At 44.4% G+C, this 15,804-nt stretch overlaps 1 protein-coding gene across 17 annotated transcripts in view; it reads right to left on the reverse strand.

The window, feature by feature from the left end:
- Positions 1-15,804, reverse strand: part of ZNF532 (zinc finger protein 532) — a 120,284-nt gene that overhangs the window by 60,120 nt on the left and 44,360 nt on the right. For all 17 annotated transcript variants that reach the window (XM_003788427.2, XM_003788428.3, XM_012804314.2 and 14 more), the window contains one exon: positions 4,176-6,538. In XM_003788427.2, the coding sequence (XP_003788475.1) occupies positions 4,176-6,521 (2,346 nt within the window). In that variant the 5' untranslated portion in view covers positions 6,522-6,538. The remainder of the gene's footprint in view (positions 1-4,175; positions 6,539-15,804) is intronic.

Consider the following 15,804-nt stretch of genomic DNA (forward strand, 5'->3'; position numbering starts at 1 on the left):
CAGGGGGGAAAAAGGACAAGAAAACCTGAAGGATCTAAGAGGCCAGTGACATCAAACACAGAAAAGCAAACTTGAAAAATTGGGCTTCATCAAAATTAAAAACTTTTGTTTTGCCAAAAACCTGTTAAAAAGATGAAAAGATAAGCTGTGGATGGGGAGAAAAAACCTTGCAACTACACAGCCAACAAAACGCTAGTATCTAGACTTTCTCAAAAATGTGTAAAACTTAACAGTGGCGGTGGTGGGGAATTAGCAATTAATTAGAAAACGGGCAAAAGATACAAATGAAGAAACATTTCACCAGAAGAGAAATAATACAGATGCCAAGGAAGCCTATGAAAAGATGTTCAACATCATTAGCCATTAGGGAAACACAAATTAAAACCACAATGAAATACCACATACTTATCAAAATGACTAAAATAAAAACTGTTACCACCACCAAATGCTGGTGAAGATGCAGAGAAGCCAGATCCCTTCACTTACCAAATGGCAGCCCCCACCCTGCAAAACCATTTAGAATCTTAAACCTCACGCAGCTATCACATAACTCAGCAATTACATTCCTGGGTATCTATCTCAGAAAGACAATAACTTGTGTTCACACAAAAACCTACACACGGTGTTCAGTAACAGTTTCACTCCTAAAACCCCAAACTGAAAACAATGCAGATGACCTTCAGTGAGTGAGTGGTTAAATGAACTATGGTACAACTACATAATGAAATACTACTCGGCGATCAAAAGAAATGAACTATCAGTAATTCCTAATTGGATATCCAGTGGAAGAAAGCTGACTCCAAAGAGTTATATGCTACATGGTTCCATTTATATACATTCTTGAAGTGACAAAATTATAGAAACAGAAAACAGATTAGTGGTTGCACAGGGTTGGGAGGTGGGACAACACAAGAGGCCCTCAAAGTGCTGAAGAGCTGTGTTCCTTCTGCACCAACGTCAACACCCTGCTTGCAATGTGGTTCTATAGTTTTGTGAGAGGTTACCTTTGTGGGGAACTGGATGAAGGGCACACAAGCGCTCTCTGTGTCACTTCTTACCACGTGAATGAATGTACAATCACCTCTATGAATAGGGCAGGAGGTCCCTCTGCCAGTGAGGTAGTCCCTTTCTTCAGGCCTAGTAACCTCAGAAGCAGAAAGGCAGAGAGTGAAGGGTCAGCGCCTACTGGTCTAGCAGGGGCCCTGGAGGCTGCACGCTTTCGACCTTTAGAGCTGTCAATGGTGGTGCAGGGTCCACTCATGAGCCCACCGTGAATGACCCTCTAAGTAAGGCTAAGGTGCAGGCCAGGGGAATCCTGTCCTGCAGGCAGATGCAGGACTTAGGCCACACAGGGTCCCAACTCCAAAAAGGCTAGGCCAGGGAACGAGGCGTAGAAAGCAGTTACAGGCATGGGTAGTCCACTCTCTCAGTTCACTCTTGAGTTACCAAAACGTGAAGGTCAAGGGGAAAACGGAAAGCAAAGGCTTTAAGTGGTGGAACACAGAGGACAACAGAGAACCGGAGGGAGGGGCTCAGCAAAGTCCGTGGTACTTGAGATGCCTCTGGGTCAACTTCTAAATTTCGCAAGAAGACACAGTGTTCTAAGTGATGTTCCCCATGAAGAAACAATTTCTGTGGGTAGATTCCCACCCTCCCCCCCTTGACTGTAGTTGAAGTTGACAAATTGTAAAGTGGCTGATGGTTTAGTTTACATGATGGTAAACTGCAAAGATGAAATGAAGGCTATTTCCTCTTCTGTCTTCTAGTACCTCCATCTTCCTGCAGCACCCGCCTCTCCTCACCACCACGGCTACCCGATTCCACAACAGGTGACTGGCAATGGGTGAGAACCACCCCAGCTGCCACTACAGCCACAGGCACGTGTGTCCGACTAAACCCCCAGCCCCCAGAACTGGGGGAGAGACTCAGCTTGGGTTAAGCTCAGTGCCAAGGCAGCAGCCCCTCCTGCTATGGCAGAAAGCAGATCCCCCACCTGGTTCTGCCTGATAACGGTCTAGCCCAGCCCGTGTGGAGGTGGGAGCTGGAGAGAGGCAGGCAGAGAAACAGCAGTGGAGTGTACCAGGGCATGCGTGTCAACGGGCCATGCTCGTGCTGCTAGCCCCGTAGAGCCTGGCCATGCAGTCAGCTGATACTCACTAAATAGAAACACTCTTCCCTGGTGAGCTGAGTGGATGACTTAGCCAGGCAGAACTGGAGAAAGGAAACAGAATAGGAGGCCAATGTTTCACTTAGAGCAGCGGTTCTTGACCCACAGGAACTGTATTAAAGGGTCGCAGCATTAGGAAGGTTGAGAACCACTGACTTAAGAGCATATATGGCCTTAGAATTAAATGTACATTCTTCGTGACTCTTTCCCTGGGACTCTGGGGGAACTAGGTGACCGCATACTTTACTTGTCCCAGCAAAACAGAAAAGTGATGCCCAAAACAACCACATACATAGGAAAAGGTATTACTCTCCTTCTCCCGGGAAAACCACTTCACCCCTATTTGGCCCAGGTTGGGCTGTTGAGACTATAAGGCCAACAGAGAATGGAAACAGAGAGAACACAGGGGAGAGGGCACTTGCCTACCTCTCCGCTATCTTTCCTCATTCTTAGAGAAGGAGGGATCCCAAGGAAGGCGTACACATCTGAGGGCAGCTCAAAACACCAGACACAGAGCACACAAGCAGCAGTGAACCCCCCACCCCACCACGAGCGATGACATAGCCCACCCCCTACACCGTTTACCCACCGACACAGAAATAGGACCAACAAAACTGGAGGAAAAACTTTTTGGCCGTTTCCCCCTTTCACTGCATCCTTTTGAGATGAAAAGAAATATGACCACTTAATTAAGTAGTGACAAAAGGGTCCCCAGACAGACAGAATTTAGGCACTGTCGCTTTGAACAGCTAAGGCGCTACGGCCACCACTGCTTCTCCCACTCGTGGCTGCCTCCTCTTCCTTGAGCATTTTACTATCAGAACCGATGAAACGTTCAGCATCCGAGCCCGCAAGAATGCCATCAAAACTCTTAATGCTTCCATTTCCACTAATCCAAAGTCAGGGGAAAAAGAAAATTGAGGTATTCCCGATCTTTTGTTTCTAAAACTCAAAATACTACATAGAACATAACTCAGTAACTAGCCTCGAGGAGCTATTCACCGAGACGGTGCCAGCCTGCCCGACTTCTGACTCGCAGCAGAACCCTCCCAATTAACAAATACTGAAGGATAAAAAAAGAAAAGACCGGTTTAATGCTGGACTTCCGCAAAGAGACAGAGCGCGCTAGCTCACATTGGCAGCCACTTTAAACTTCCCAAGCTTTCTGGTTTGGACAATATGTCATTTGGACTAACTCAAATTTACTTCATTTGGCAGGTCCAGTTACTTCCAAATAACAGCATCATATAGGTACAGACACATTTATCTTATCAACTAGATGCTGCCTCACAGACAAGCAAATGACAGAGATAAAAAGCTGATGTCCACTGTAAAGTGTATCTCACCAACATCATCCTGTACTTACAAAAGCTACAAGCATACCCCAAAGGTACTCTGCTTAAGTGGAGATGGGTTTGCCGCTGGAGCTTAATTTCACTGCAGTGAAGAATATTACTAAATAGACTTCTAGACCATCAACCTAAGTAGACACACCATAGAAGTGGGCACTGATTGTGTTTAACTAGAAAAAGATTTCAGTACTATACATAACAGTAAATAATTTTTAAAATCTCAAAATTGGTACTAATAACTCAGGAACTGTGGTGATACAGTCTTCCTTGAACATCTAATATGATGGGATAACGCTGTAATTACCTAAATCTCAGACTTCTAATATATATACCAACAACTGAACAATTACCAAAATCTAAAAGTACCATAACTCAGCTAGTATACACACCTCACATCTGGCTAAAAGAATTATCTTCCCCAGAAGACCATTTTTTGAAAATAAGATTCCTGTTTCGATTTGGTTTCTATTCTATGAAAACGATCCCTTCCCTCTCACTTGTACACAAGCCTCCCGGTAGGCACCTGTGCGGGTGTGCACGCGCACACATACTCCCCTGTTTAACAAAGCTCCCACTCCTAAAATCAAAGGCATCTGATCAAGCACTCGTGTCTACAGACTTATCACTGAAACACCAAGATTTAAATGATACTCTACTTGTCCACTCGTATCTGCAGCCTGCTGGTAATGCGTAGCCAGTGATGTCTCATCCTGGAAGACTTCGTTACACTCCAAACATTTGAGACTGTGTCTGCAGAGTTTGGAGGGGTCTTCATCCAGGGGCATGGCAGGGGTGATGGGAGTGCTGGAAGGAGCCGATATGACGTTCCCTGTTATGCCAGACTGAATTTTTGTTACAGTGTGTGTGCCAGCTGCCCCGGAGCTCTGCAGAGTGGAAGATGAAGAGGAAGTATTGCTTGACAGAGAAACTATCATTTGATCTGCTGGGACTGGCTTTAAAATTAAGTGGGAGCATTGCATTACCACCCCTTTTTCCTTATGCCCACGGGCATGGGAAAGGAGGCTGCATTTGTTGTAAAAAACAAGGTTCTTTGTACAATGGTTGCACGTTACTTCGATGCGCACACTACGTCTGTCGTAGTGCTGGGTCAGGCTCTTTTCAAGCGCAAAGGAGTCCCCGCACTCCAAGCACTTGTACCCACGCGACGGTAACGTGATCCCTGCACTGGCGGGAGGACTGAGGTTTGGGATGTAAACTGGGACTGGATTGACACTGCTCAGCACCTTGTTGAAAGCTTCCACCACCGAACTCTGCAAGGATGACACCACCTGGACCCGAGACACCTTTTTGGGTGGTTGAGAGGCTGCTGCGTTGATTATTGCCTGCTTTATTTGTTGCTGAGGTTTGGTTAGCACTTGGCGGAGTTCAGAGGCGGCCTGGGCACCCTGAGGCAGAAGGTTAAGGTTGGCAAGGTGCACAGTCTTTGGCACGAGTTTGGCATTGGCCAGGCTGGACGCCGGCACCACAACAGTTTGCTGCTGGATGGCATTGGCGGCTTTAATGATGGCACTGCTGGCACTCTGAACGGAGGCAGCAGATATGACCGTGGCTTTCACTGTCGTGTTGTTAGCGAGCTTCAGATTAATGACTTGGGACCCTGCCGTTTTTACAGCGGACACTGGGAGGAAAGCAGTAGCCACAGGTTTGATAGTGACCTGCTTCGGGGTCAGCTCCACAGGGGACACTGCATTGGTCACAACTGCTGACTGGAGAGGCGCCCTGGGGGGAGAGGAAAGGACAGCAGCGGGTGTTGAGGATGCCAGAAGGGACGTCACAGAGGCCATGACGGAGGATGGTGTGTGCTCAGAAGGCTTCTTCCCAGAGTCAAGATCCACTTCTGGCAATACCCTGGTCACAGTTCTCTTGATTTCCCCAGAAGACGTCTTAATGGTTTTTATGCGCACTTTGGGAATTGCTGGTGTGGACCCTGCAGGAGAGGACGGGGATCCTTTGCTGCTGTTCTCACTGGAAATGCTCCGGGGACTATCTGGTTGCTTTAGGGATGCTTTCTTTGTCCCATCAATGAGACTCTGGGATTCGGGGGACTTGTCAGTGGCTCTCGGACTGTTGTTTACTTCTTTTGGTAACGGAGAGGATTCCCTCGAATTGGCCACTGGTTCTTTGCAGGAATCTGAAGCCGCCTTTTTAGCGCTGAGAGCCGCAATTGCCGCTATGCAGGACGACAGCTTGGAGGCCGACTTCACCTTGGACGGCACCACGCTGGCGAGGCCGGTATCATTCTTCTCTGAGCTCAGCTTCCCGTCAAGGACCCTGTTTTCAAGCACCTTGTCAGAGTTTTCCTTCAATTTTTCTTCTGCTTTTCTGACTTTAAAAGGTTCATAAACACTTAGGGTTATAGAATTTGTTTCCGTTTCTCGCTTAACTTTGTTTTTATCTGTATTGCCTGATGTAGAGGTTGAAGTTTTGCTGGAATTTTCCCCTCCAGGTGCCTTTAGTTTTTCATAGTCCTGTTGGGGAACCGAACCTGGCAACACGTTGGACCTGAAGCCTGAAGGCACATCCTCCTTGTCGGGGGGGTCATCCACCTCTATCTTCTCGTCATCGTCAAACTCTTCAGCACTGGAGATGGGGCTGAACTGGCTGAAGGCTGAGTCTTTCAGAGTCACCTCAGAGATAGGCACATCTCCTTTCAAGGACTTCGCTCCATCTTTGCTGTAACTGTCCAGGGAGGACGCTGTGAGAAAGCCATTGTGCAGGCCGTTGCCGGTGGGATTGTGGCCGTCCTTCTCCCCACCCTCAGAGGAATCCATGTTCCGAACGTTCTTAACAATGACGCTGACGCCCACATCAGAGGAGGATGGTGTGTGGGAGTCGTCGTCTCCATGGGCATTCTGCTTCATGTGGCTCTCGTGGTCATCGTGTCCAGACTCGATAGCTGCTTTAGGGTCGACCATATCTGGGATGTCAAACGCTGCCAAGAGGTCATCAAAGTCTGGGGTCTTCATGTCCCCCATGGTCATGAATGTGATCAGTGGTTCTGTTAAATGAACAGAAAATAACTCCATCAGCAATTAAGGTTTCCTAACCATGAGATAAATCTCCCTGCAGGATTTATACTAATCCAGTGACGATTACCAAGAAAGAGCAAAGTGGTGGCTGCATTTATTGTAACTACAGAACTGAGTCAAAGTGAATAAGCACCTAGATAATATATACAGAACCTAAATAATTTTAGCTTCAAAAGCAATCCCTCCAAACGGCTGTTACCAGCATGACTCTTCTTTAACAAGAATGAAGTTGCTAGAAACTGCTAGAGCACAGAAAAGCAGGCATTGGTATAGCAACCAGGAGATGTGTCATTTCCATAAAACTCTACTTCCAAACATACTTGGGAACCTCACAGTGTTTAACTGACATTATTTAATTCTGCCAATTATCACAATTATGGTCACCATCAGATTAAGGGTACACACTAAAAGAATCAAAAAAAACCCAAAAACAGATCTCAATATTCACCTATAGAAAAAAATGAACACCCAGACCCATAGCAGAGTATCTACTGCTAATAAGTTCCTAGGATTTAAGAAGAAAAATAAACAAGAACAAAAACAAAAAATGCCATAAGAAGCTGATTCTAGGATACAAGTGAATCTTTCTAAAAGCAGAGTATGAATGTCTTGACTTAATAACTAAGAAAATGACATGAAGGTTATGTTAACCAGTTTGATGAGAGTATTTCAAAATGTATATGAAAATAGCATATTGTACCCCATGATTGCATTAATGTACATAGTTATGCTATAAGAAATAAAAAAAAAAAATCACACAAAAAAGAAGCTGATTCTATCAAGTTTTATTTTCATCCTAATTTTTCATATTATGTTAAAAGGAAAAAGAAAACCACTCTCAGATGGTAGGTAGGTCAGGTCAGAGGAGAGCTGTAGGAACATGGACAGTCATAGCCCTTCCTAAAGATGAAGGATATATAAAGGGCAAGACGTATTTGCAGTCTTCAAAAGGGACCCTTCACTCTACCTTCAGAGGACAAGTGATTGTGGGTGTCAGACAGAGCTTCCACTACAGGGGGCTTGTACGGCTCCCTGGACACCCAGGGGCGCTCGCTGCATCTTAAGAGTTCCATTTTTCCTGACACTACTCCAGTATGTGTGTACTTGTCTCTTCTTTCCTCCTAGCCTGAGCACAGGCCAAGTGTCACTCACCTTTATACTGTAAGTGCCAAATAATTAGCAAAGCACAAGGCAGGGGGCAGAACGCTGGGTTCGTAACAGAACACCAGTCCTGGCCCCAGCTCTGCCACTCACTAGCTCTGGGAGCCTCGGGAAGTGAGAGAATCTCTACCCGTGTTCGTTCTTTCTGCAGTGGATGTGATCGGGCAAGAAGAGAAGGAGAAAAGGGAAGGGGAGGGAAGAAAAGAAAAGGGGAATAAGAGTGGGAAAGGGAGGAGGAATCAAGCAAGCAGCCACCAAGTTGGGAGGGAAGAGGGGTGGAAGAGAATTTAGACAGCTTCCAATGGAAGAATTCACCTAGCAAATTTATACTCAGTCCTACACTCTCTGCTTTTCAGTATTTACCGTCATTAGTCCTCTTTTAAATGTTTTAGTCATCCTTGAGAAGTATTTAATGACATTTTTTCTTATAAAATCTGTAAAAGAAGATGTTGCATTCCTAACAAAAGTCACTATACGAGGCTCACGGTAGAACTTCCACTCAGGCAAGAACATACATACTTGTGAAAACTCACATAAACCACAAAGCCACCAAAAAGTGCTAAGACCCTCAGTGTATTAACTCCCTCTGGGGACACCTCCAAACACTCCTAAGAATGTGGTTGGGAAAAACCACTGCTGATGATGAAATAAACACTCAAAGTTCAACGGGAGCTGAAGAATAAGTCACCTTTCATTCACACATGTCTCAGTTAACGTAGAGCTGGTCACGTGTACTTTCCCTTTGCTGTCTTACTTAGAGGAAACACTCCATGGGCAGTGTTGTCTCGGGTGGGTGTCCATGGACCCAGGCAGGGAATGAGGAATAGCACAGGCTGCACCTCCAGTATTTCAACTAGTGCACCACCAAAGGGGCACAGGAAACGGAACATTTCTAAAGAGATACTGAAGTGAAAATATCTATGAGAAGTCAGACCCAGGGAGAAGGTTTGAAATGATGGTATTCTTTTTAAAATGGAAATTGAACACTAAAACCACAAAACGTGGGCAATGAAACATCCATCTGTCAGATACTCCATCCACATAAGAATCCACCCACTTATGAATAATCCCAGAATGTCACCGTATTTATTCTTAACCATCAGATTGATGCTGCAAAGTCACCCAGTGATCTACCTTTACTGGCAATCACTGCGATGAGAGAATTCAATACACAGAATCACGAATGTCCCTTTACCCTACCACCAAGGGTAGACAGGCCTGACGGATGGATTCTTAGTGCCCCCACTTATCCAAAGATTGGTCCCAGGCTCTGCAAGTGGTACCAGTGAGGAGTGGTAGCTGGGCTCTCCCTCAGTCCCTTTCTTTTCTTTTTGTTTTGAGGCAGAGTCTCACTCTGTCACCCCAGGTAGAGTACAGAGGCATCATCATAGCTCACAGCAACCTCAAAGTCCTAGGCTCAAGTGATCCTTCTGCCTCAGCTTCCTGAGTAGCTGGGACCACAGCTTATTTTTCTATTTTTGGTAGAGACCAGGTCTCACTCTTATTCAGGCTGGTCTCAAACTCTTGAGCTCAAGCAGTCCTCCCACCAGATTGCTAAGATTATAGGCATGAGCAACTGACCCTGGCCCCTCTACCTCTTCATTATAACTAAATGGGATATGTGTCATCTGCCTTCTCTTTTTATGATTTTGGTGGGCAAAAGACATCACACAGGTTCACACTGTTCATCCCAGAAGGCACTCAATTGAGGAACAAAAAGAAGATAAGAGATAACTCAAATACTCAGTGGATGGTCAGCCCAGATCACAGGTCAGATCAGCAATGCAACTGGCAGACGTTTTTATGAATATGGGGCAAGTTAACACAAGATTCTGATTGTCTCCCAGTACACGTAGCAGGGACCTGCCTGATTTATAAACAAGTATGCAACGGTATTAAACCACAGTCAGTGTTAGCTAGCTTTGCTCCCTGCCACACCACCGTATTTTTTCCTATCAGTGTGACCAGCTAATGGAGAGTTAAGGCCCAGAAAGCCCCAGAGAGGATCCTCTGAGCCTTCAAACCCCTCAAGGAGTTAAAAAGCGACTTTTCCTCCACAGTAAACCAGCCACACCCTGCTCCCTCCGTTTCACCTAAGATTTACACTCTTCTCTTGGGCGAAGTGGGTGAGCCCAAGGAGAGGCAGGGCAGGCGGCATTCTGAAGAGGTCACAGAGAATTGGCAGAGGTTTAAAAAAGAACAGTCAGCCATCCAGGCTCACCTGAAGGAAGCCCAACTACAAGCTGAAAATACACCATGAACATTCTGCAAAGCCTCAGGGCAGAGGCCTGCTGAGCCCATCAAGTCCTCTGAAACGTGAGAACCTGCAGCAGGTGGACTTCCCTCCCTGGGGCTGTATAATTAATGTAATAAACACCACTCTCTGTAACTTCACACTTCTTTTTTGGTTTATAGAAATGTTTTTCATACCCACAATCATACCGTCCTATTACTTTCCCTTCTCACATTCGGAAGGCTGGAGCCAGTGTTCCACTTTGAGAAGGAAAACAATGCCTAACTCCCACTTCATTTCTCAGTTTCATTGAATAGAAAGAGAAACGTTTATATCTGAAAGTTTTCTTCATATTCCGCTCCAAATCCTAACTACTACTGTCTTCAAAATAGATTTCTTTTGCTTAAAAAGCACTACAAAAATAAACCTCAGTCCTCTTTTAAAACATAATATAGAACAATCTCATTTTAGCTTCCCTTATCCTCAAAAGTTTGATTTTCAAACAGAATTAGCTTTAGTTATTACAACAATGTTTTTCATTTCACATACACCCTACAATATGCTGTCTTTTAATTTACAACTAAACCCTGCACAAATAACCCATAATTCATTAGTAGCATTTGTGCTTAATGTCTAATGTCCTTTCATCCAAAGGCATTGACAATATCTGAGAGAAAAAAACATATTAGGCCTGTTTATAAAAAAGGAAATTGAAAGAACTCAAGTCTGCCACATGATTTCCCCCTATGACACAGACAGACAGTAACATTTCCTTCCCTACCAAAGCCTCTTAAAATAATGGAAAGCTATTTCATCTTTGTTGGCAGAAGTCAAAAGTTATCACGTAAAAAGGAAAACAGAGGAAAACCCTATTCACCCCCTAAATACTTCTTGTACTTTCTAATGAAAAACTTTTCCTTCTTTGCAATATAAAACTGTTGGGTTTCCAGTTTCCAGCTACAGAAAAGGCACAGGCTGGGCGCAATGGCTCATGCCTGTAATGCCAGCACTTTGGGAAGCCGAGATGAATTGCTTGTCTCAGTTATTCGAGACCAGCCTGAGCAAGAGCGACACCCCATCTCTACTAAAAACAGAAAAATGAGGTGAGTGTTGTGGTGGGCACCTGTAGTCCCGGCTACTTGGGAGGCTGAGGCAAGCGGATTTGAGGGTGCTGTGAGCTATGATGACACAGTCTTCTACTCAGGGTGACAGAGTAAGACTCTGTCTCCAAAAAAAAAAAAAAAAGAAAGAAAGAGAGAAAAGGCACAGACATAACCTAACCACTGAATCCTAACTTCAAATAATTGCCAAACAGAAAGATACACGCCTAAATCCAGGCAAAGCTCTGCCTCTTTTGACAAGTGAAAACCACCCATTTAGATGGAGAAGTGAATCTTTTCCTTAATGAAAATCAATAAATGCAAGATCATAACAGTCATACTTAAAGAAAGACATATCAAAGCCTATCGACCATCCCAACAATATTATGCAGACTTCCCTTGTATGGTAATAATACAAGGTCTGTTGTTCTCCTGGGACTCCCTGTCGCTGGTTTCCAGCAATATCTGGCCACTGAGGCCCTTAATTATGTTTTTTAACTCTATTCAATTTTTTTAAAAAAATAATTCAACAGATGAATGGATCTAACATGTGTTTTTATCTTTCTTATCTTTCCTTCAACTATAAAATGTTCTTAAAACACATACCAATACAATGCAGTGTTTCAAATTTAATTTGTTCCTCTTTAAAAAATATCCCAGTTTTTAGGCATCTTCCAGGAAGCACGGAGAGGTTGGTTTCTCGCGGCCATCTATATACACAGTCTCGCCATTCTACCATTTATACCATTATGCAAACATTAACTCTACTCCAGCTTCCATTTCTTTACATCTTAAGAATTTTTAGAGCTTTCCACATTATACCTCTTCAACAAGAAAGAGAACAAGAGACAGAGCGCATGCAAAAGAGAGACAGAGAAAGAGAGAAGGGAAGAATCTTATTTCCTCTCTTTCTCCAGCTGACCTTTGGCTTCTTTTCCACTTCAATCAGAATTACTTATCAAGGAAAATAATTTCCTCGCTGCAGTCCACTGCACAGGTCTCCCTCATGCTTCTTCACTTCTACACCAGCTGGGGACAAAGGTCAGTTTTGTGGCCAAGTTTTTTAAGAAATCTGATCAGCTTCACCTCTGGCGCAGTTTCTGAGAATCCCTGGCTCACTGCCCTATTCTAGAGAAGGGAGCAGGGGTGGGGAGAGGCTGGGCCCCTGAAACTAGTAAATACGCAAAAAATAACGTATACAAAACACATACGTTTGGGAATACCTACATGTATATAGTTTTGAGGAAAATAAGCAATAGAAGGAGCCATGGAATCGCTTAAAAATTATGGTACATGCTATGTGAAGGTCCCATCATGTAAGCAACAAAATGCCAAAGACAAGTGTTCATTTATCTTTATCCTCCACACTGCTCAGACCCTGAGTAAGCATGGACAGTGGCCAGAGCACCTTGTAGGTCTCAGGTTACTGTCCAGTCACAGAGAAGAAATCTGACACAAAGGGACACCAAGACCCCTTCCAATCTTCTCACCAGTCAGCACTGGTCAGGGATCCCTGGTCACACTGCCCTTTCAAAGGACAAGAACTTCATTTTCTAAACAGCCTACAGCAGGGTAAGACACAAACTGTTCAAATACAGTTTGTATGCAGAGCAAAAAAACAGACTATGCTCTTTGTTTATTTTGCATGAGTTAATAGAAAGTTAGCAAATATAGTTGCTGTTGTCCAGAACAGATGTTTACTGGTTTCATTAATCCTGAAGGTATTGATTATGGCTATACAAACACTTTGCCTGAAGTAATATGTTTTCTCCTTCAGTTAACCAGTCATAGTCTTGATGTGAAACATAACAGAGGTGGAAGCTCCAAAGGCTTCATTTACTAACACCGTTAATCAGGGCACCGCCCTAGGGAAGACAGGGATAAAGACAGGGATAAAAACAGCCTCAGCCCTCCCTGCAGTGCTTCCACACTCTTCCCTTGAGGTTTTCCAACAGACCCCCGCCCCAATCCCTTCAGGAACAGCTAAAGGGCCATCCCCTCCACACGGGCACATGTCACCACAAACCTCAGCGTCTTCCAAAAGCTCAAGTTCCAACACTTGGCCTCTTCCCACATCACTGCCTCTAGCAGAAAGCTCGCTCCCCTAGCTGCGGGCACAAGGGGGTCAAAACACTAGCTCTTCAATGTAAGGGTACCTGGGACACCGCTTGGGTGTAGGACATGACTACAAGAGGGGCTTTAACAAATGCAAACATTTGTAACCTCCTTGGTTGTACCCTCACATTAATCTGAAATAAAAAAAAAAACCAAAAAATAAATTTCAAAAAAACAACAAAAACACCAGCTCCTTGGCTTTTCCCAGCTGCCAAGAGAAAGCTCCAGAGCAGGTCACAGGCCTGCCCGTAGTAAACCCTGGTCCTCACCCTCCAGAGGGTCGTCGGTCATCTAGCACCATAATCCTTTTTTGTTTTTCCTTAATTCCCATCCTGCCAAGGGACAGAGGCTGTTTCTAATCTGTCCCTCTTCCCAACTCCATGCCTTTGCCTTTCTGTAGTTAATTAAAAGATAACAGGCACTAGGCAAGCACTCTCCTCCCTACGCACTTCTCCAAATCTTGTCTGTACCTCCACTGCTGGCCTGGCTAAGCCAACCCTCTAGAACAGTGGTTCTCAACCTTTCTGATGCCACAGTGTATTTTCATTATTAGAAAGGGGTCGCAACCCACAGGTTGAGAACTGCTACTCTAGAGTGAGCTTGGTCCCCTGTGTCTGTGTCACTCCTATCATTTCTGCCTACTGGCATACAGAGACGTCGCCCAGCCTGGAAACCTGGCGCTCTGGCCCTCCTGCCACAAAGCACTTGCAGCTCAAGTTCCTCAACTTGGTACAAATCCTGCTCCTCCCAGGGTCCTCCCACCCAGCCCCTTGACAATTCACTCTTTTGAAACCACTGTTAAAATCCAGCCTGAGCTGGGTACACACACCTATGATTCAAGCTACTCAGGAGGCCAAGGCCAGAGATGGCTTGAGCCTATGAGTTTTAAGATCAGCTTGGGCAACCTAACAAGACTCCATCTCCAGCAAAAAAAAACTAAAAAATTAGCAGAGCATTGTGGCATATGCCTACAGTCCCAGTTACTTGAGAAGCTAAGGTAGGAGGATAGCTTAAGCCTAGGAGTTTGAGGCTGCAGTGAGCTATGATTGGCCCACTGCACTCCAGACTGGGTAACAGAGTGAGACACTATTTCAAATACATGCATATGTATATAAATAAATATCAAAAGTTTAAGAAAGGAAAATCCCATGGTCGTAACTATTTTGCAAATTCAGAGAAATCAGATGCCTTTTTAGACCTAATTCTACCTTAAAAGCCATTTTTCCAATCACTGGTATGATATTCCACTTGGCTCTCTCAACAGTATGTCAGTCAGACTTAAACTAAAGCCCTCGTGTTCCCTTTTCCTCTTAAGTCCTAACTCTATTTGGTAAATGACCTTCGCCTTCCCTGAGAAAATATTAAAGATCTTCAGGCAGCATTTCACAAACTATGAAACACAGATATTACTTCTGTAGGATATTACTGGGTTTTTCACAAAGACAAGACTAAAATAGATAGCAAATGCTAGATCTTTCTAAGTTAAACAATAGATCTTTCTAAGTTAAACAGATTTCTCTCAGATAGGAGCCTCTGCTATGCTAGTAAGTAGTATAAATCTCCAAAAACAGAGATGCCAAAATAGTTCTCAAATTTTGATCTAACTGTAGGTCATTTTTTCTGACCCATGAATACAAATGCCAAAATGATTTCCCTAAAGGCTGCAAAAAAATTTGTTGCTGCCAGCTTTGTCTCAGAGTTAACTTTTAGGGCATTCTGTCCCCTAACTTTATAAATATTCATTAGATAATATCAAAGGCAACAAAGATCCCTTATTATATTTCAATTTTCACGTTAGAAAATGTACGCTTTTACTCCTGCGATTTGCTTATTAACTATAAAAGCCAGTGACAGCATGTGCCCTTGACCTGCCAAGATTGGCATCCACCCTCTGCAATCTTCCTCCCAGAAACACACTACCCAGCCTGACTACAAGAGAAATATCAGACAATGCCTGTGACAAGACTTCTATAAAATCTCTGCCCGGGGGTAGCGCCTGTGGCTCAAAGGAGTAGGGCACAGGCCCCATATGCCAAGGTAGCGACCGAGGAGGGTGCATAGCCTGAGCTCAGGAATTCAAGACCAGCCTGAGCAAAGCAAGACCCCCATTTCTACTAAAAATAGAAAAATCAGTTGGGCATGGTGGCAGGCACATGTAGTCACAGTTACTGGGGAGGTTAAGACAAGAAGATCTCTTGAGTCCAAAAGTTGGAGGTTGCTATGAGCTATGCTACAATAGCACTCAACCCCAGGGTGACTAAGTGAGCCTCTATCTCAAAAAAAAAAAAAAAGTCGAGGTTATCAGAAACAGGATGGGTGCCTGTAGGTCAATCGTTAGAGTGCCAGCCTTGTGCACTGGGGGTGGCAGGTTCAAACCTGGCCAGGACCTACTAATCCCCCCCCCCAAAAAAGTTATCAAAAATAAGGGACATCTTAGAAACTGTCACAACCAAATAAAGCCTAAGGAGACAAGATGGCTAAGGACAGGCTCCCGGAAATGTAAAAAAACATGGACTTTAATTTTTTTTTTTAAAAGAGAGAAATAATGTAAAAGTATAGAAGAGGCTCGGCGCCTGTGGCTCAAGTGGCTAAGGCGCCAGCCACATACACCTAAGGTGGCGGGTTC

The sequence above is a fragment of the Otolemur garnettii genome, unplaced genomic scaffold (assembly GCF_000181295.1).
Source record: "Otolemur garnettii isolate 467f Iridium unplaced genomic scaffold, OtoGar3 scaffold00027, whole genome shotgun sequence".
Taxonomy (NCBI): domain Eukaryota; kingdom Metazoa; phylum Chordata; class Mammalia; order Primates; family Galagidae; genus Otolemur; species Otolemur garnettii.